Below are 23,688 nucleotides of genomic sequence, written 5' to 3'. Positions count from 1 at the left end.
CACTTTCCCTCTCTAACTCCAGTAGCGTCCATTGTCTGTCTTCATCCAAGAGCTGCTCGATGACGACGCGTGCCACGTCGGTCCGCACCTGACAGGTCGTCCCGAACGTTGCTCATCACTGGTTGACACACGTCCTTGCTGAAACTTTCCTACCCACCGTGCTACTGTACGGTATGGTAGAGCATTATTCCCAAGGGCTTCCACTGATTCACTGTGACATTCCATTGCATTTCTCCCTCGGAGAACGGCCAGGAATGAGTTAGCTGGAAAACTTATAATGTCGAATAACGGACCATTTATATTGGTGTTATTTTGATGTAAGCGCGCTGCTCAACACGGATTACTTCCATACTTCCATCTCGCACGACACTCACCAATTGACTGATTTCACAGCCCTCACTGCGCTACTACCATTTTTTTTTTTTTTTTTTTTTTTTTTTTTGCTATTTGCTTTACGTCGTACCGACACAGATATGTCTTATGGCGACGACGGGATAGGAAAGGCCTAGGAATTGGAAGGATGCAGCCGTGGCCTTAATTAAGGTACAGCCCCGGCATATGTCTGGTGTGAAAATGGGAAACCACGGAGAAACCATCTTCAGGGCTGCCGACAGTGGGGCTCGAACCCACTATCTCCCGATTACTGGATACTGGCCGCACTTAAGTGACTGCAGCTATTGAACTCGGTCTACCAGCTATCACAGAGCCATCTGTTGTTCGGAATACACACTATGCCTGCAGAACTTCTACACAACACATATATGTTTGTGATCCGTTCACATATCTACAAGAAAAAGAAAAAAAAATATAGTTGCCATGACTTTTGCCCCAATCCTCGTGTATTGCATCAAGCGCCCGCGCAATTATGCGAAGCACAATGCTATTTGTATCAAATAACTAGCTGATGTACCCGTGCTTCGCTATGGAATTCTCAGAAAGACTCTCCTTATAGTTTTCCCAACTGAAGTCAACATAGGTCATTACAATGACGCCAGTATGAATGTCGCGATTAAAAGCAATGTTCTCATGTGAAATATTCAATAAAATGAGAAAAAAAAAAATCACATTTTCTCACTTTTAACGAAAAGTAGAGTACTACGGTGTCGATCCAACAGTTCAAAGTTCCAGAGCTAGAATGACCAGGCCGCAGACAGCCGCGAATACTCCCGCAGCATTATTCTGTTTAAGTGTTCACACTGCTCATTCCAATCACTACCTCAGAGTAGTGATCGAATAGCTGGAATGCTATGATGATCCAGTGTGTTACGCAGTGGGGTGCACTGAGCCCCATCTACCCCAGAACTGCTGGGGGTAAATAAATTTGTATTTACATTTCCTTATTATTGCATAGAACGCTTTTTATAAAGTTTAAAAAACTGCAAAAAATCTAAACCAAGCCAAGTACAGCTGTCTCGACAATCCCCTCGCACTACCGCAGTTCAGCTTCTCCAGCGAGTTGGTTCCTTGCCCTGGGAGTGGGGCGGAGCTGTGGACATTCCCCCGACAGCAATGTACAGCAACAGTCCACCTAGCTTGGATAAAGTATGTTAGTTTAATACTTGACACTCGAAGTGTTCAGTGCCACACACTAGAGGCTACAAGAAAAATATCAACATGTTAACAGTATAACCACTTGCATATCGCCTTGCCAATAAAAGTAGAGCCAGTTTATGAAATCAATTGTAATATAGGGGAATATATTTTATTCGTGGGTTTTGGCATGTATACAGCTTTTTCGAGCAATTCATTGATGGCACGTGCAAAGTATGTGATAGCCGCAGAAAAATATTTAGGTTACCCAGCTTGAACACAGAGCTAAGCGTGAAGTAAAAAAATTTGTACTTGGTTTTCTGTGATGGTGGTATAGTGAATTTCTGTAGTGTTCCTCTTGGATTATAGACAAAGGTTTCGCGAGTTCTGTGGCATTCTTCATGAATATAATGTGTGCGTGTGTTAAACATCGTGGCAAATATTTTCCCTCATTTGTCATTGATGCACATACACTCAGTAGACAAGTGAAACTATAAAACTTTGGCGACGGTAAAATACCAGTTAAATTTTGCTGCTTCAGTTTAGATTAGGCTTTTTAAGTTAAAAACAAATAGTTAGTCCTAGTGTATTTTTGTGAAAACTATGACTGTACTGTCACGAAGTGTCACCAGATGAAACTGTAAGTACGTTGTTTAAAATCTGCTATAGATTAAGTTATGATGGTGTCATCCTGCCATGAATATAAATTTGGAAGTATGTGCGAGTGTGTGGTTGAAAATATTCTTGAAAGATCTTTCTCACGTAGACCTTTTCAAGAAAAATGCAGCCTTATAGAGTGGTAATGTTAACTTTAGAGAGTGTAGTGGGGCTAAGATTGCTTATATTGGAAACATATTTTTGCATCTCGGGTAATGAATGTGTTCACCGCATGCCACTGGTGTTACGTACCAGTGGAAAAAGAAAATTTATGAACCAGAGAAATGGATGCTAAAGAAGAGAGTGATCTAACTCCCCAGCTACTTCCCACCAATATTCAGCCAGGCTGCTATACTCGGTACACAGTAGTAATCCCATCTATCGGAGAAATATGGCAGCAGAATACAAAAAGTACATCACAACAAACAATGATCAATGTAATGTTAATTTTGATCAATTTTATAACCTTTCTATACTGCAGGTCTTCACATTTAGTTTTCTTCCGACTCTGTGATATTAGAGCATCTAATGTAAAGTGAGTCCTCCTTTCTTTCATGATTCCTTCTTGTGTTCCTTCATGACTTTTTTCTCAATCTTATAATCATCTTCACAATTTAATCAACATCACCACCAATATTATTATATAGTCGGTACGGTAAAACTGAATAAGACATAAATAACCAGAAATTGTAATCTCTATAACTTTTGTTATGTAGTACTTTTCGATATGACCAATAAGATAGGTAATTAAAAATTAAAATTTAGCAACCTTTCCCTAAACTACCATTTCGAACAGAGTGAATAAAATTATTTGTAGCGTAGACTGTAGTTCCTGATTCCCCGACTTTACATTCCATTTTCATTAAATTCTGTACACTCATTTTCTCGAACATCGGCGCTGATATGGACTTAGCAACAAAAATCCAAATTCATGAATATCTCTATTATCATAGCCGGTAGGCCTACGGTAAAAATGAATAATACACAAATGATAGGAAATTTAATAATATATAACTTTAGTTACGTAGTATTTATCAACAGGGCCAATAATAACATAAATATTTGAGAATTAAATTTTAACCTTCCCCTAAACTACCATTTCACTCAGTGGGAATAAAATTATTTATAGCCTAGATTGTAGCGACATATTCCCCCATTTTATATACCGATATTCATTACATTCTCTTCAGCCGTTTTCTCGTAATGCGCATAGATACATAGATACATACATACATACATACATACTTTACATACATACATGCACACATATATATATATATATATATATATAAAATAACTTGTCCTGACTGACTGACTGACTGACTGACTGACTGATTCATCATCGCCGAGCCAAAACTACTGGACATAAAGACATGAAATTTTGGGGATATATTCATATTAAGATGTAGGTGCTCGCTAAGATAGGATTTTTGGATATTCCATCGCTAAAGGGGTGAAAAGGGGGGTGAATATTTAAAATGAGTGAATCTATATCTCAAAACTTTAAAAGTTTACAGATGTAAAAATTGGTATTTAGAATCTTATTTAAAAACTAGCAAGATACCCGTGCTTTGCTATGGTATTATACTGAAATTTATAATTAAATGCTTAACGTTTTATAAATAATCCGCCGAAATTCCGATCTGACTCCTTTTTGAGAGATTATGGCAATCTTCCTCCCAGTTTTCAATCTTTCTTTCCAGCAATCGATTTCATACTTCCCGGACTAGGTCCAGGTAGTCCACCCGCTCAGTTGAGTCCCTAGATCTTTGCCATCTTTTCCTATAAGCATTTTTAATATGGATCAAATCCTTCAGGAGATCCGGCGTGGTGTCGCCTTGGGTACCTTGGCGCTACTGACCCCTCGGCCGGACTGCATTCTTAGTCATTAACCGTCCAGGACCCGTTCCCAGCGCTGTCCGCACATTTGACGACGGTCCAGAATATTATTATTATTATTATTATTATTATTATTATTATTATTATTATTATTATTATTATTATTATTATAGATGTTCTGGATCCCACAGCAAGATGCAAGACCGCTACTTGGCGGTAAATTACATCTGTTGCCATTGTCATTGTTGACAATGTGACCAGCACCATTGTTGCACGTAGGCAAGTGTGCGGGATTTCTGGCGATACGAATTACATACTTCCATGCATTATTGACCTTATTATAGAGGTGAACAATTTGACGGGCAATCTCATTTCTATCGTTTATTTCAAATGTGTTTACATTTTTATTTATATGCCAGGAGAATCTACTGTAATCTAAGAACGTTCTCCGAAGGAAAAGATGGTTGTTGAAAACGAACCCAGGAAAGATTAAAAATGATCGGTTTATGATCAGAATAAGTACATAGAAAATCTACAGCCTGTTTCCAGTCATTCGACAGGGTCAGGAACGGAATGAATAATGTCCCATCTAGCGGCGACAATAGGAATTGTGCCGGCTGCCGAAGCACTCCTCTGGGGCAATGATCGATGAATGACAAATGAAATGAAATATTGGACAGTGTTGCTGGAATGAATGATGACAGGGAAAACCAGAGTATCCAGAGAAAACCCTGTCCCGCCTCCGCTTTGTCCAGCACGAAAGTCACGTGGAGTGACCTGGATTTGAACCACGGAACCCAGCTGTGAGAGGCCGGCGTGCTGCCGCCTGAGCAACGCAGGCTCCTTATAAGTACATTATGAACAGTAAAATCAATTGGTCTCACTTCCTTTTACACCACACTGCCGTTAAGTTTATTTATACCCCTCCACCCCCAAAAAAATAAGGCATGTTTCTTTATGTTTAAAGGAGATTGCAAACACCTTTCTTTAATACTAAAGGATCTTCTAAATACCAATTATTACGACTCTAACTTCTTCAGTTTTTGATGTATGTGTCCTCCTGAAAGGAATTCAACTCCTTTTCACTCCCGCCCCCCAAGATGGTTCCCCCCCCCCAAAAAAAAAAAAAAATTTGTTTTTAAAGGAGATCCAATATACCAATTTCCACGTCTGTAACAACTGTAGTTTTTATAAGATTTATGTATTCTCATACAATTAAGTCAATTAATTTCTCAATTTTTACCCCCCCCCCCCATTTCATAGGATTTTCCGAGAATACGTGTTTCTTTAGTTTTAAAGCAGATTCCAAATATCAACTTTCACGTCTGTAACATCTTCCTTTTTGAGATATCAGTAGCCTAATTAAAAGAACTCAACACCATTTTCAGTCACTTTTAACCCCCCCTCCACCCAAGTGAAATTTCGAAAACTAAAAATACACGTTTCTTCATTTTTAATAGAGATAAAAAAATGCCATTTTTCACTTCTGTAACATGTTAAGTTTTTTGAGATATACTGTAGAAATTCTCATTTTAAAATTTCACCCTTTTTTAGTTCCCCTTAAGTGGAGTTTCCAAAAACAAAACATCTATGTTTCTTTACATTTACAGGAGATTCCAAATACCCACTTTCTACGTTTGTAACATTTTACGTTTCTCAGATATTCTGTAGATATAGTCTTTCAAAAAATTCACCCCAATTTGTCACTCCTGTTAAACCACCATTAATTGGATTTTCCTAAAACAAAAAACGTGTTTCTTTATTTTTAAAGGAGATCCCAAACACCAATTTTCAGGTCTGTAATATCTTCAGTTTCTGAGATATACGTATCCTCATTAAAGGCATTCAACCCATTATTCACCCTTTTGCACCCCTCCTATTGGGATTTTCTGAAAACAAAAAAATACGTGTTTCCTTATTTTTAAATAAGATTCTAATGTCCAATTTTTACATCTGTAAACTTTTAAAGTTTTGAGATATAGATACACTCATTTTAAATATTCACACCCCTCTTCACCCCCTTAGCAACGAAATATCCAAAAATCCTCTCTTAGTGAGCATCTACATCTTAATATGAATATATCCCCAAAATTTCATGTCTTTATGTCCAGTAGTTTTGGCTCGGCGATGATGAGTCAGTCAGTCAGTCAGTCAGGACAAGTTATTTTATATATATACTAGCAAGATACCCGTGCTTCGCTACGGTATTATACTGAAATTTATAATTGAATGCTAATTGTTTTGGATATATAATCCGCCGAAATTCGCGATCTGACTCGTTTTCTGCGAGAATCCGCCAAAATTCGCGATCTGACTCGTTTTCTAATAGATTACGGTATGTTTCCTCACATTTTTCAATCTTTCTTTCCAGCAATCGATTTCGTACTTCCCGGGCTAGGTCCAGATATTCCACCCCGTCAGTTGGGTCCCTAAATCTTTGCCATCTTTTCCTATAAGCGTTTTTAATATGGATCAAATCCTTCAGGAGATCCGGCGTGGTGTCGTCTTAGGTGCCTTGGCGGTACTGAACCCGCGGCCGGACTGCATTCTTAGTCATTACCCGTCCAGGACCATTTTCCAGGGGGGTCCGCACATTTGACAACGGTCCAGAACATTATTATTATTATTATTATTATTATTATTATTATTATTATTATTATTATTATTAAAAGATGTTCTGAACCCCACAGCAAGCTGCAAGATCGCTACTTGGCGGTAAATTACATCTGCTGCCAGTGTCATTGTTACAATGTGACCAGCACCATCGTCGCGCGTAGGCAAGTGTGCGGGATTTCTGGCGATACCAATGACATACTTCCGTGCATTGTTGACCTTATTATAGAGGTGAACAATTTGACGGTCCATCTCATTCCTATCGTTTATTTCAAATGTGTTTAAATTTTTATTTACATGCCAGGAGGATCTACTGTAATCTAAGAACGTTCTCCGAAGGAAAAGATGGCTGTTGAAAACCAGCCCAGGAAAGATTAAAAATGATCGGTTGATGATCAGAATAAGTACATCGAAACTATATAGCCTGTTTCCAGTCATTCGACAGGGTCAGGAATGGAATGAATAAAGCCCCATCTAGCAGCGACAATAGGAATTGTGCCGGCTGCCGAAGCACACCTCTGGGGCAATGATCGTTGAATGACAAATGAAATGAAATATTGGACAGTGTTGCTGGAATGAATGATGAGAGAGAAAATCGAAGTATCCGGAGAAAAACCTGTCCCGCCTCCGTTTTGTCCAGCACGAATGTCACTTGGAGTGACCGGGATTTGAACCACGGAACCCAGCTGTGAGAGGTCGGCGCGCTGCCGCCTGAGCAACGGAGGCTCCTTAAATACATTATGAACAGTAAAATCAATCGATCTCACCTCCTTTTACACCCCACCGCCGTTAAGTTTATTTACCCCCCCCCCCCCAAAAAAATAGAAGACGTGTTTCTTTATGTTTAAAAGATATTGCAAACACCAATGTTCACATCTGTTACATTCAGTTTTGAGATATAAGTATCCCCATAAAAATAATTCACTTTATTTTCACTTCCTTTCACACTCCCCTCCCCCCACCCCGTAAGTGAATTTTCCGGCAAAATATACTTGTTTCCTTAATAGTAAAGGATCTTCTAAATAGTAATTATCACGACTCTAACTTCTTCAGTTTTTGATTTATGTGTCTTCATGAAAGGAATTCAACTCCTTTTCACTCCCGCCCCCCAAACGCGTTTTTCTTTGTTTAAGGAGATTCAAATACCAATTTTCACGTCCGTAACAACTTTAGTTTCTATTAGATGTATGTATTCTCATACAATTAATTCAATTAATTTTTCAATTCTTTTACCCCCCCCCCCCCCCTTCATTGGATTTTCCGAGAATACGTGTTTCTTTACTTTTAAAGCAGATTCCAAAGCAGGATTCACGTCTGTAATATCTTCATTTTTGAGATATCAGTAGCCTAATTAAAAGAATTCAACACCATTTTCAGTCACTTTTACCCCCCCCCCCCCTTCCACCCAAGTGGTATTTCCGAAAGCTGAAAATACACGTTTCTTTATTTTTAATAGAGATAAAAATACCATTTTTCACTTCTGTAACATGTTAAGTTTTTGAGATATACTGTAGAAATTCGCTTTTTAAAATTTCACCCCTTTTTATTTCCCCTTACGTGGAGTTTCCGAAAACAAATCACCTATCTTTCTTTACATTTACAGGAGATTCCAAATACCCACTTTTTAGGTCTATAACATTTTACGTTTCTCAGATATTCTGTAGATATAGTCTTTCAAAAAATTCACCCCAGTTTGTCACTCCTGTTTAACCCCCATTAATTGGATTTTCCAAAAACAAAAAAATACGTGTTTCCTTATTTTTAAAGGAGCTCCCATATACAAATTTTCAGTTCCGTAATATTTTCAGTTTCTGAGATATATGTATCCTCATTAAAGGCATTCATCCCATTATTCACCCATTTACACCCCTCTTATTGGGATTTAAAGAAAGCAAAAAATACGTGTTCTTGTATTTTTAAAGAAGATTCTAAATACCATTTTTTTACATCTGTAAACTTTTAAAGTTTTAAGATGTAGACACACTCATTTTAAAAATTCACCCCCCTTTTCACCCTCCATTATTTGGATTTTCCAAAATCAAAAAATACCTGTTTCTTTATTTTTAAAGTAAATCCCAAATACCAATTTTCAGGTCTGTAATACCTTCAGGTTCTGAAATATAAGTAGCCTCATTAAAGGCATTCAACCGCTTTTTCACCCTTTTCCACCCTTCCAATTGGGATTTTCCGAAAACAAAAAAATACGTGTTTCTTTATTTTTAAAGGAGATTCTAAATGCCAATTTTTACATCTTTAAACTTTAAAAGTTTTGAGATATAGATAGACTCATTTTAAAAATTCACCCCCTTTTCACACCCCCCATTAATTGGATTTTCCAAAAACAAAAAATATGTATTTCTTTATTTTTAAAGGAGATCCTAAACACCAATTTTCAGGTCTGTAATATCTTCAGTTTCTGAGATATAAGTATCCTCACGAAAGTCATTCAACCACGTTTTCACCCCTTTTCACCCCTCCTATTGGGATTTTCCGAAAACAAAAAAATACGTGTTTCTTTGTTTTTAATGAAGATTCTAAGTACCAATTTTTACATCTGTAAACTTTAAAAGTTTTGAGATATAGATGCACCCATTTTAAAAATTCACCCCCTTTTCACCCTCCCATTAATTGGATAGATAAGGAAACACGTATTTTTTTTGGTTTTCAGAAAATCCCAATAGGAGGGGTGTAAAAGGGTGAATAATGGGTTGAATGCCTTTAATGAGGATACATATATCTCAGGAACTGAAGATATTACAGACCTGAAAATTTGTATTTGGGATCTCCTTTAAAAATAAAGAAACATGTATTTTTTGTTTTTGGAAAATCCAATTAATGGGGGGTGAAAAGGGGGTGAATTTTTAAAATGAGTGTATCTATATCTCGAAACTTTAAAAGTTTATAGATGTAAAAATTGGTATTTAGAATCTTCATTAAAAATAAAGAAACATGTATTTTTTTGTTTTCGGAAAATCCCAATAGGAGGGATGAAAAATGGGTTGAATGCCTTTAATGAGAATACTTATATCTCAGAAGCTGAAGATATTACAGACCTGAAAATTGGTGATTGGGATCTCCTTTAAAAAGAAAGAAACACGTATTTTTTTTGGAAAATCCAATTAATGGAGGGGGGTGAAAAGGGGGTGAATTTTTAAAATGAGTGTATCTATATCTCAAAACTTTTAAAGTTTATAGATGTAAAAATTGGTACCGGTATTTAGAATCTTCATTAAAAATAAATAAACATGTATTTTTTGTTTTCGGAAAATCCCAATAGGAGGGGTGAAACGGGGTGAAAAATGGGTTGAATGCCTTTAATGAGAATACTTATATCTCAGAAACTGAAGATATTACAGACCTGAAAATTAGTGTTTGGGATCTCCTTTAAAAATAGAGAAACACGTATTTTTTTTGTTTTTGGAAAATCCAATTAATGGGTGGGGTGAAAAGGGGAGTGAATTTTTAAAATGAGTGTATCTATATCTCAAAACTATTAAAGTTTATAGATGTAAGAATTGGTATTTAGAATCTCCTTTAAAAATAATGAAACACGTATTTTTTTGTTTTCGGAAAATCCCAATAGGAAAGGTGGAAAAGGGTGAAAAAGGGGTTGAACGCCTTTAATGCGGCTACTTATATTTCAGAACCTGAAGATATTACAGACATGAAAATTGGTATTTGGGATCTCCTTTAAAAATAAAGAAACAGATATTTTTTTGTTTTTGGAAAATCCTAATAATGCGGGGGGGGGGGGGTGAAAAGGGGGGCGAATTTTTAAAATGAGTGTGTCTACATCTTAAAAATTTAAAAGTTTACAGATATAAAAATTGGTATTTAGAATCTCCTTTAAGAATACAGGAACACGTATTTTTTTCTTTTCTGTAAATCCCAATAGTGTAAAAGGGTGAATAATGGGTTGAATGCCTTTAATGAGGATACATATATCTCAGAAACTGAAGATATTACAAACCTGAAAATTTGTATATGGGATCTCCTTTATAAATAAAGAAACACGTATTTTTTGTTTTTAGAAAATCCAATTAATGGCGGTTAAACAGGAGTGACAAATTGGGGTGAATTTTTTGAAAGACTATATCTACAGAATATCTGAGAAACGTAAAATGTTACAAACGTAGAAAGTGGGTATTTGGAATCTCCTGTAAATGTAAAGAAACATAGATGATTTGTTTTTGGAAACTCCACTTAAGGGGAACTAAATAAGGGTGAAATTTTAAAATGAGAATTTCTACAGTATATCTCAAAAAACTTAACATGTTACAGAAGTGAAAAATGGTATTTTTTTATCTCTATTAAAAATGAAGAAACGTGTATTTTTAGTTTTCGAAATTTCACTTGGGTGGAGGGGGGGTTAAAAGTGACTGAAAATGGTGTTGAGTTCTTTTAATTAGGCTACTGATATCTCAAAAAGGAAGATGTTACAGACGTGAAAGTTGATATTTGGAATCTGCTTTAAAACTAAAGAAACACGTATTCTCGGAAAATCCAATGAAGTGGGGGGTGGGGGTGGGGTAAAAAAATTGAAAAATTAATTGACTTAATTGTATGAGAATACATAAATCTTATAAAAACTACAGTTGTTACAGACGTGGAAATTGGTATTTGGATCTCCTTTAAAAACAAAAAAAATCACGTTTTTTGGGGGGAGGGAACCATCTTGGGTGGCAGGAGTGAAAAGGAGTTGAATTCCTTTCACGAGGACACATACATCAAAAACTGAAGAAGTTAGAGTCATGATAATTGGTATTTAGAAGATCCTTTACTATTAAAGAAACAAGTATATTTTGCTGGAAAATTCACTTAAGGGGGGGGGGGAGTGTGAAAGGAAGTGAAAAAAGTGATTTATTTTTATGGGGATACATATATCTCAAAACTGAAGGTAATAGACGTGAAGATTGGTGTTTGGAATCTCCTTTAAACATAAAGAAACACGCCTTATTTTTTGGGGGGGGAGGGGGTAAATAAACTTAACGACAGTGGGGTGTAACAGGAGGTGAGACCAATTTATTTTACTGTTCATAATATACTTATAAGGAGCCTCTGTTGCTCAGGCGGCAGCGCGCCGGCCTCTCACAGCTGGGTTCCGTGGTTCAAATCCAGGTCACTCCACGTGACATTCGTGCTGGACAAAATGGAGGCGGGACAGGGTTTTCTCCGGATGCTCTGGTTTTCCCTGTCATCATTCATTCCAGCAACACTGTCCAATATTTCATTTCATTTGTCATTCATCGATCATTGCCCCAGAGGAGTGCTTCGGCAGCTGGCACAATTCCTATTGTCGCCGCTAGATGGAACTTTATTCATTCCATTCCTGACCCTGTCGAATGACTGGAAACAGGCTGTAGATTTTCTATGTACTTATTCTGATCATAAACCGATCATTTTTAATCTTTCCTGGGTTCGTTTTCAACAGCCATCTATTCCTTCGGAGAACGTTCTTAGATTACAGTAGATTCTCCTGGCATATAAATAAAAATGTAAACACAATTGAAATAAACGATAGGAATGAGATTGTCCGTCAAATTGTTCACCTCTATAATAAGGTCAATAATGCACGGAAGTATGTCTTTCATATCGCCAGAAATCCCGCACACTTGCCTACGTGCGACAATGGTGCTGGTCACATTGTCAACAATGACAATGGCAACAGATGTAATTTACCGCCAAGTAGCGGTCTTGCATCTTGCTGTGGGGTCCAGGACATCTATAATAATAATAATAATAATAATAATAATAATAATAATAATAATAATAATAATAATAATAATATTCTGGACCGTCGTCAAATGTGCGGACAGCGCCGGAAACGGGTCCTCGACGGGTAATGATTAAGAATGCAGTCTGGCCGAGGGGTCAGTAGTGCCAAGGCGCCCAAGACGACACCACGCCGGATCTCCTGAAGGATTTGATCCATATTAAAAATGCTTATAGGAAAAGATGGCAAAGATTTAGGGACCCAACTGAGCGGGTGGACTACCTGGACCTAGCCCGGGAAGTACGAAATCGATTGCTGGAAAGAAAGATTGAAAAATGGGAGGAACATTGCCGTAATCTCTCAGAAAACGAGTCAGATCGGAATTTAGGCGAATTATTTATAAAACGTTAAGCATTTAATTATAAATTTCAGTATAATACCATAGCGAAGCACGGGTATCTTTCTAGTACATACATACATACATACAGACAGACAGTCAGAAACTACGGAAAATTAAAACGTGCATTTTCCCTTCTTACTGTGCTCACGACCGGTACAGAAATATCATTCTTTTTAAATTCTGAGCAATGTACAGACAAAACTCTTATTTTATTTACACTGAGATAAATTAAAATGAGACAGAATTGTCTCCAAATGGCTCCTAAATTCTCTAGAAAAGTCACTAGTCATTATCACTGAAATTCTGTCACTAAATTACTAAAAAAGACTCTATATCTACCAACTAGTCTCTACAATCACCGGGCGAGTTGGCCGTGCGGTTACGGCATGCAGCTGTGAGCTTGCATCCAGGAGATAGTAAGTGTGAATCCCACTGTCGGCAGCCCTGAAGTTGGCTTTCCATGGTTTCTCATTTTCACACTGGGCAAATGCTGGGGCTGTACCTTAATTAAGGCCATGGTCGCTTCCTTCCCACTCCTAAGCTTTTCCTATCCCATCATCGCTATAAGACCTATTTGTGTTGGTGCGACGTAAAGCAAAATTATTTTTAAAAGTTTCTAGAATCGACTAGACTGATGTGAACAAACACGAACATAGCAGGCGAGAACGAGAGATTGACAATCGATATACGTGTCGCGATATACAGGATTCAATAAACATCGTACATTCACGGACATTAATTTCTAGCATTAATAAACATCGATATTTCGTTTGAATGCAGCCAATGACCGAAGGACTACCATCCACTGGCGAAAAAAAGGTGAAATGGCGGGATCTGAAAACAATTAATTGATGTTCACAAAAAATAAAGTAAAATTGGGAGAAATAATAGAATAATCGGGAGGCGGGAAAAACTGTTGAATATCAGGAGTCTCCCACCTAAATCAGGAAAGTTGGCAGGTATGCAATTAGACTGGTATATGATACCTTCCAGTGTCTGCAGGTCTCGTCCACATATACAGGCATCACCTGTGGTGTTTGAAGCAAGTATTAGTGAGGACTAATTTACGATCAGTGCAGAATTCAAGCAGCCAACTTCCTCTTTCATTCCTTTGTCTCAATCTGAATGATCCTACTGAATTACCTTCTCTTCCAGTTTCCCATCACAATTACATTCTCATCACCTTTTACATATTCTTTAATTTCTTCATCATCTGCTGAATTAGTAGGCTTATAGACCTGCACTATTATGGTGGGCATTGGCTTGGTGTCTACCACGACAACAATAACTTTTTCACTATTCTGTTCGTAGTAGCTTACTTGCTGTCCCATTTTCTTATTCATTATTAAGCCAACTCCTGCATTTTCCCTGTTTGATGTTGTGTTGATAATTCTGTAGTCACCTGACAAAAAATCCTGCTCTTCCTGCCAACGTACTTATACTGACTGCACCTAACTCTAGTCTATCCATTTCCCTGTTTAGATTTGCTAACCTACCACAACGATTCAAACTTCTAACATTCCATGCTCTGACTCGCAAAATGTCAGCATCCATCTTTCTGATGATTACCCTCTCTCATGTAGTCGCCACCTGGAGATCCAAATGGGGCACTATTTTACCTCTGGAATATTTTACCCAGGAGGAAGCCATCATCAGTACATCATTCATACAGAGAGAGCTCCATGTCCTCGGGAGTTACTCACGGCTGTAATTTCCTGCTGCATTCAGCTGTGTAGCAGTATCAACTTAGCTAAGCCATGTTAAATATTATTACAAGGCCATATCAGTCAATCATCCAGACTGCTGCCACTGCCACTTCTGAAAGGCCGCTACTCTCCTTCGAATGATCCATTCGTTAGTCTGGTCTCTCGACAGATACCCACCTGATATGTATACATCTATGACTCGGCTATCTGCATCACTGGGACGCACAAGCCTCTCCACTGCATCAAGGTCACATTGTTCGCAGGGGAGGCAGACAATAGATATATCATATAAAACTTCCGCCCAGCGTAAGAATATAAATAAACACACATGTCAGACTTATAAGAGTGTCTTCAAACACAAAAATGGAATCCAATCTTCATAGTCGATAATATTCATAGTACCTATGTGGGATGTATTTTATTACATTTTCAGAATCCACTACAACAAAGCCTATTATGTGGAAAAGAAGTTTGAGAACATAAGAACATCAGTATGTAGGTTAGAAGAATCAGAACTGAACTATGTTCAAGATAAGATGAAAGCAGCATATGAGATCTTCAAGTCAACCAATTCAAAAAACCATTACAATGAGTACAAATTACTCAAAGGTTACTACAGAGAGACTTTTACTAAATTAAAGGCTTAAAATGTTAGCACAAAGCAAACAAGGAAAGGAATATCCATGCATAGTAGGGATAGTGAAAGTGGTATGAGAGAGAGAGAGAGATACAGTATATGTGTATGGGTTATCTGATAACCTGTGTTGATGTGGTGTCTGCATGTATTTATTTATAATTAACTGGGCCCAAGACTGGGAAAGAAGCAGTCATAACCTATATGCTAGGTTCCATTTATTATTCACTTGTAGCTGAAGTGGGAAACCACAGAAAATTATTTCTAGAAAGGCTCCACTCTTTCTTATTAAGTACTTGCATTATTTTACCTAAGGATGACTGCACCCTGGTTCAGTACCTCAAATTAGCCTTCAATTTGTAACATAGCTTGGAATCAAACCCAGGTCAGGGCAGTGGGCAGCTAGACCAGGGCAGTGAACCAAAGCACTGATCTTGGTATTTAGTGAGTAAAGGTAAACACAAAGGGGAAAGAAGTATATCACAAAATAATCTGACATTATCAAACTGGTAGCCTTAACTTCTTGCAATAAATATACTTGGGAGATTAATGTAAAACATTCTTCCCCTTACTTGGAATCAAATTCTGGACTCCAAAATCTGAAAGCAAATTACTTAACATGAAAATGTCTTCTTCCACCAATTGTTATACTTTCTCAAATCAATTACTCAACATACCTGAAGCTCCAGGTTCTTTGTGAGAGGCATCCAAGACTAGTTGAAGGAAATCATTTCGTCTATGACTAGTGGAATTTTCACGTACTTTCTTTGCTCGAGAGATTACATCTGCCAAGAAATCCATTGTCTGCCATAATAAAAACAAAAGAGAATAATATTAATAAAATATTTAGGGTAATAGTGAACAAAAACTTGCAGAGTGACTAGATGGATTAACTTTGTTTGCATAATATTAACCAGTTAACTGAAGACGTATTAGAAGTGAACCTCAACTAGGTGCAGAAGAATGTTCATTCGTTAGGACATTATAAAATCAATATCCTGGAAGTTCCCTAACAATCAAAAAATCGAAGGATAGGAACTGCAGAATATTTCCAATGGAAAATTTCACAGCTTAAAACCTTTTGTACTGTAAATAATTTGAAAATCATCCTATTTCTTTCACATTATGAAAGTAAGCTTTGGTTATTTTACTACTATTGTTTATGCATTTTTTAAATGTCAAATATTCTGATCCAGAGTTTAAATATGGCAGAGTGACTACTCTCCGCCTTTTCATCTACCACAGGATCAGGCACATTTCTAAGTTTCAAGGTTGAGAAATCCTGAAGTAGTTCACAATAGGACTTAAGAACTTGGACAGAACCCAGAATAAAACCCGAGACCTCTTGTAAGTACCCAATTGCAATAAATCATTGAACCACAAAAACTGACTATTTATAGAGGTCACAGCTATAAATGAGATGTCAGGACCATATATCTAGATCTATTTCAGTTTCTTATGAACCACAGCAGACAGGGAAGAGTTGTGGGGCTCAATGAGTTAGGTGTTAGCTTCCCAAATGGCAGAAGTGAAAGCATTCCCCCATAACTTCTACAATCACCACACTTTTCTCTATCACTTATTGCATCTTGCAGTAAGGCAGACAGAAATGTCTGACTCCCATATAAGGAAAATTATGACAATTGTCAATTATTTGTTCACTGTTGCGACAAGTACATTGTTCACTGGCAGAAACAAGTAGTATTTTAAGTTGTCTATCAGAAAAAATGTTTACGTCAATTTCAATTATTACTTAAGGGGAATCATATGACTAAATAATACTCCACACAAAGAAAGACCCTAAACAGAATTAAATAATAAACATGAAATGCAATGCATAAATAAATTAGTCTTTTCAATTTTATGTATTAAGGTATTCATCATCTGGTATTTCAATTACAGTCCATAATTTTCTTTAAATACTTTTCTTCTTTTGGTTATACAATTTATATACCACATACTCATACAATAATCCACACAATTATTGCCTTACCTTGGTGTTAAAGAATGAAAGGGGCAGAAACTTTGCTAGCTGAGGAATCAGAAGTATGACTGCGAACAGGCCTATGCGGTGGAGAAGAGGTATATCGTTGAACTGAGAAGCTATTTTTACAAATTCTGCATCTGGCTGTTTTAATGAGTCACATTCCACACCAAAGGCACATGATGCAATTACATCCATCGTAAATCGACCAAATAAGTCCTTCATTTCAAATTCTGTTGTGTTATTTCCGTCTGTAGCTGTAAACAAATCAGATTAAGAAATATTTTCTATGTGTTTTTTTTATTTTTTATAACTGACTACCTGAAACCCACCAAAACATGAAGGTTAGTGGGGTAAATATTTTGCAAAGGATTTTCTCATATACAACAATCTTTGTACAATTACTTTTTGGCACTATTGCAACTTTAAGGACATCAAAAGATCACACTACACATTGCAGCATGTAACTATCTGGCCATGGCTGAGGTAAATAGAGACCTATACATTTCAATGTTTTCCCTTGAGCGTTACCTTGTGGTACAAAATGCCAAGCAAATTGGGAATTGAAGTGTTTTGTTGGAAGGTATTAAATCAATTCGAGAAATCAGAGACCAGCGAGTTTTCTACAGTTTCCTATTTTCACACCAGACTAATGCGGAGGCCATACCTTAATCAAGGCCATGGTCACTTCCTTCCTACTCCTAGCTTTTTCCTATCTCATCAGCGCCATAAAACCTATCTGTATCGGTACAATGTAAAACAAAATTGTAAAGAAAAAATTATTGCACTGTAGATGGGAAATAATGAGCAATCTAACACAAGCTCATTATGAAGTGCAAATAGAATTAGATCCTTCTCCATAATAATCAAGAATAATTAATGACAAAAATCACTTTACGAAATTCTTGAGTCAGTCTTCACTCAAGAGCTCCAGAAGTAGACACTTTTATTCTATCTAATATGGGTTATTAATTTCCTACAACTATGATCTAGGTTTCACATGGGATGCACCAACAGGAGAATATAGTTCTATTACAGTTCACAATAGCAAGAGTACATTTTTCTCTTTTCCTTTTATAATATTTCTCAAGTAAGTCTGACTCCTTGAGTGAAAGGTAAGAGTAGTTATTTTCTGTTCAGAGGGCCAGGGTTCAATTCACGATCAGGTCAAGGATGTTAGCTGCGGCTAATTAATTCCTCTGGCTCAGGGACTGGATGTGTGTGTTCACTTTAATACACAACTTCATTCACATACAACACATCAGACTACCATCCAACACAGAAACACACTATAGTGAATACAGCCATCCACACAGCGTTGGCATGAAGAAAGGCATCCAGTCGTCAAAATGGGCTTAATACCCATCTGGTGTGCTGACCTAAAGTAATAGAGAAAAGGTCAGGAAGAAGAACATTTCCCAGGCAACCACACGGACAAGACATGTCTAGCTAATTCCTAAACCTTTCTCTTGTGAATGACTATAATAAAATACCTCTGTATAATATTCTCTTACCAATTAAATTATTAAAACTTTTAGGAAAGTACACCAGCATTTGTATAATAAAAAAATATATAATTTAAAAGATTGTATAGTTTTCCAACATGTGAGACTGACATAAACTAGGCTCTATATATGACCATATGTCACCAGAAAATACTGAATGGTGTATGTTCGGACAGGACCTTCCAGTGATCTTCAGAGTGTGAAATGTTCAAATGGTGTACAGTAATATGGCACAAAGACCTTCGCTAAAAGGTATAATCTCAGATGGCTAGGAGTATAACAAGCCATCTGCCATTCTTCCCAACCATTAGCTCAGTGGTGGTCAAGGCATTCACCCCTTGCACGCTAGCACGCCCCTAGGAGCACAACCAAGTCTAGACAACACTCTGGTTATTCCTCACCACTGCATGGCCAGACCGCTAACCTACAGTGACTCTATATGTACAGTGTGGCAAAGTCCAGTTCAGCCGCCATGTTTTAGCCAAGTACTCAATCAGCTGATAGATGAAGGAGTGTGATATTATTGTTTCAATAAAAAATAGACTAGTTCAATGTTTTAAGGTGTTATTTATTTTTCTTATACTATGTGTATATATGCCTATCAGTATTTGTTATATTCAGAATCTGACTATCTGATGTAAGACTTCAAAATTTAGATGTACACATGGTATATAAGTCACAGTTATTTAAGAGGTTAAAAATTCTGTGTTGGTAGCTAGGCCTATAATGACATTCTTATTATAATACATGTGGCATAAAATAGTATAGCCATTATCTTGAATAATGTATGTGATGACTGTAGAGGAAGCCTACATTAAAATTAAAAAATGAACATTACCATATTCCAGGTTTTATCTATTGTACCCGATGCATTTACTGGACGTATTAAAAATGGCGCCTACGGAAGGTAGAGGCCAGCCAAGGCAAAGAAATGTGTAATAGGGTATCGATATTGATGTATGCTAGAAGGCCATGACTAACTTAAACCTACCACTATGAAGGCGGTGTACAATGGTGTAGAATCGATAGAATTGTTTTTAAAAAAATAAGAAGGATCAAACAGATTATTATAAAAAACTGACTTAAAAAATTGACGTGGTAAGGACAAGATATCCCGAACATCGCTCTCAAAAATAAGCAAGATTTGCAATATCTAACGTGAAATTTTAAGCTGAGAGGACGGAAATATTGAACGAAACGAAGAGATAAACGTTGAAATACCGTAAAAAAGGAATAAAATCCAGAAATTTTGAAAAGTCCGTCCAAATACTTAGACGCAAAATCGTTTGGAAACAAGAAGTTGATTGAGACGTGAGAGCTCGAGGTTGAGCTATATTAAGTGGAAATAATAGCAAGGATAGCCTAAATAAAGAAGCAATCACTAAAAAAAATATATATATATATATACTACGCAGAACCATGATGAATTTATATTTTCCAGAATCGACGCATATTGTCTACTGTGTTCCTGAACAGATGATGGCTTGCTAAATCGGCATAGACCAACCTGGAGGGAGATGTCATCCTGGCTGTTAAAACCACCCGACCCGTGTGGAGGAGGTCACTATACCTGAGATACCAGTGGTGGAGAACCTGCCCAGTTCTCAATTCAAGGCCTGCGACCAGACCGAAGAGCAACTAAGGCCCGAGATATTGAATGGCGAGCTAAGTAATAGTATTAAGTAGTATAATTTCTTATGTAGAGTATTACCAGTATATGCAATAGATCTGAATAGCCTAAGCGTGAGATAATTAAGTGTGCAGTGAATATAAGAAAGTGCAGTGTGAAATATTTAAGACGATATCTCGTGACAGAATGGTAACGTGTTTACTACATTATCTTATCCAAGGATGAAGGAATACGATTTAAAATGTGACATAATGTAACAGCTGTTTTCAAAGAATCCCAGTTAGTTAGAAAGATCCATGAGTGATGTAATACCAGTCAAACCCAGTTTACGTCACAGAGGGACGCATGTTTGAATTGATTAAGTTAAATTACCATACTCTTCGCTATGTGAATATATTGAAAGAATACATACTGAATTTGGGGTTATATGTTGAATTGTATGACAAAATGCGTTTTGAGGAACGAATTCTGCGCTATTGGAAAGATACGTATCGTTGTGTTTAATTAATATTGGAGGTTAAACGCGGTAATTATAGATGTTAAATGAATTAAATATGGGTTGAAACGAAGGTTAATATTGAAATAATGGAAGTATATATGGTATTTTAAATGATATATTGCGCAGATTAACAGGAAGTAAAACGTATATGATATATATAATGTGCGATGTAGGAGCACATGTAAAGCAACTACGGAATATAAGTATGCCCCAGGGAGGAACTATAGCAAGGTATGGACAATAAAATTACGCATATTTTAATGAAGTGTGAAAGTGGTTTGACAATAATAACAACCGGTGATGGGTAAATGAATACATGATTGTATCATATCCTGAATGAATGGTAATTGCGTGGAAGATCAAACTTGTATGCAACTAGTATGATAATGTAGTGTTGAAATATCTTTATGTAGGCATTTGCACATCTATATATGAAAAATGCTTATTGACTATGTGCATATTGAACTGGAATACGTTACATAAGAAATTATCTAGCTAGAGTAGGGAAATTATTTGAGATTTACGTAGGATATCATCGATGTTTTGTTAATCTGAAATATTATTAGAGCGAATATTTAGTTAGGAGCCGTAATTTAAGTGGCAATCGGACCGAGAAACTTAGTGCGCCATTCAATATTTCATTTTCTTCACCGTAGTCTGCACCAACGAACTCAGATAATTTTCAATGTAACTTAGGTCACTGATATTTGTATTCAGGACACTTTATTCAAATTCAGTTCATTTCCGCGATAACTTGAACAATGTAATGGTTGTATTTTTGATGTGGGTGTATAATTAACACCGTGAGTGATGGAATAATTTATTGATATACCGAATTTTGACCGTGGTCTGAAGACTTTGAGGTAGTATATACTTAAGTGACCAGATGTAAATTTTAATAGGAAGATAAAAAAAAGCAACAATTCATTTCAGGAATACGCGACCCAGAATGTTAAGATATGTAAACTTAGTTTAGGAGTAAGGCAGCGCTGACCTAGAATATTTGATTCAGTAATTAAAATATTTATTTATTAGGTTGATAATTGGAAGATTATGAGCAATACTTGACATTAACCATTTCTTTCGCGAATCTTGATAGTTTAATAAATGTGTTTCTTGATTAATTTTTATAGAATGGAATGAGTTTTCATTTATAATGGTAGTCTGTAGTTGTACTTCGTGAGTAAGGTTCTCGTTATGCGGATGTGTTTTTTGAAAGGTTGACTGATGTTTATGTTCACAAAATCCACTACTGAGCGTTGAATTACGTAATTCTGAACCGCATACGGTGTCATTATTTTCCTCTTTGAACACACGTTAAACCAAAACATAGAAAAATTAACCATTTTTCTGGAGGCATGAATACCCTGAGATATGTAACTGACTAGTTGGGAAAATACTGTGGTCACCCTGACCCGTAGGGTGCACTATATATATAAAAGAACTTGTCCTGACTGACACATCATCGCCGAGCCAAAACTACTGGACATAATGAAATGAAATTTTGGGGATACATTCATATTAAGATGTAGGTGCTCGCTAAGAGAGGATTTTTGGATATACCGTCGCTAAGGGGGTGAAAAGGGGGGTGAAATTTTAAAATGAGTGTACCTGTATCTGAAAACTTTAAAAGTTTACAGATGTAAAAATTGGTATTTAGAATTTTCTTTAAAAATAAGGAAATACGTATTTTTTTGTTTTCAGAAAATCCCAATAGGAGGAGTGAAAAGGATGAAAAGGGGGTTGAATGCCTTCAATCAGGATACCGGTACTTATATCTCAGAAGCTGAAGATATTACAGACCTTAAAATGGGTACTTTTGATCTCTTTTAAAAATAAAGAAACAGGTATTTTTTGTTTTTGGAAAATCCAATTAATGGGAGGTTGAAAAGGGGGGTGAATTTTTAAAATGAGTGTATCTATATCTCAACACTTTCAAAGTTTACAGATGTAAAAATGGGTATTTAGAATCTTCATTAAAAATAAAGAAACACGTAATTTTTTGTTTTCGGAAAATCCCAATAAGAGGGGTGAAAAAGGGGTTGAATCCCTTTAATGAGGATACTTATATCTCAGAAACTGACGATATTACAGACCTGAAAATTGGTGTTTGGGATATCCTTTTAAAAAAAGAAACACACATTTTTTTGTTTTTAGAAAATCCAATTTATGGGGGGGGGGTTTAATTTTTAAAATGAGTGTACCTATATCTCAAAACTTTTAAAGTTTATAGATGTAAAAATTGGTATTTAGAATCTCCTTTCAAAATAAAGAAGCACGTATTTTTGTTTTCAGAAAATCCCAATAGGAAGGGTGGAAAATGGTGAAAAAGGGGTTGAATGCCTTCAATGAGGATACTTATATCTCAGAAACCGAAGATATTACGGACATGAAAATTGGTATTTGGGATCTCCTTTAAAAATAAAGAAAAACATATTTGTTTTTGGAAAATCCAATTAATGGGGGAGGGGGGTTGAAAAGGCGGGTGAATTTTTAAAATGAGTGTATCTATATCTCAAAACCTTTAAAGTGTACAGATGTGAAAATTGGTATTTATAATCCCCTTTAAAAATAAAGAAACATGTATTATTTTGTTTTTGGAAAATCCTAATAGGAGGGGTGAAAAAGGGTGAAAATGGGTTGAATGCCTTAAATGAGGATACTTATATCTCAGAAACAGAAGACATTACAGACCTGAAAATTGGTATTTGGGATCTCCTTTGAAAATAAAGAAACACGTATTTTTTGTTTTTGGAAAATCCAATTAATGGGGGTTAAACAGGAGTGACAAATTGGGGTGAATTTTTAGAAAGACTACATCTACAGTATATCTCAGAAACGTAAAATGTTATAGATGTAAAAATTGGTATTTGGAATCTCCTGTAAAAGTAAAGAAACATAGGTGATTTGTCTTTGGAAACTCCACTTAAGGGGAACTAAAAAGGGGGTGAAATTTTAAAATGAGCATTTCTACAGTA

The 23,688-nt window shown here is 36.4% G+C and overlaps 1 protein-coding gene across 2 annotated transcripts in view; it reads right to left on the bottom strand.

Annotated features, from left to right (window-relative positions):
• Positions 1-23,688, bottom strand: part of LOC136864500 (cytochrome P450 6j1) — a 112,412-nt gene that overhangs the window by 53,261 nt on the left and 35,463 nt on the right. For both annotated transcript variants that reach the window (XM_067141551.2, XM_067141550.2), the window contains exons 4-5: positions 17,086-17,333; positions 15,770-15,896 (exon numbers count right to left, since the gene is read on the bottom strand). In XM_067141551.2, coding sequence (XP_066997652.1) covers positions 15,770-15,896; positions 17,086-17,333 — 375 coding nt within the window. The remainder of the gene's footprint in view (positions 1-15,769; positions 15,897-17,085; positions 17,334-23,688) is intronic.

The sequence above is a fragment of the Anabrus simplex genome, chromosome 2, assembly GCF_040414725.1.
Source record: "Anabrus simplex isolate iqAnaSimp1 chromosome 2, ASM4041472v1, whole genome shotgun sequence".
NCBI classification, from domain to species: Eukaryota; Metazoa; Arthropoda; class Insecta; order Orthoptera; family Tettigoniidae; genus Anabrus; species Anabrus simplex.
Note: the sequence above shows the minus strand (reverse complement) of the source record. Positions and strands in the feature narration are given on the sequence as shown.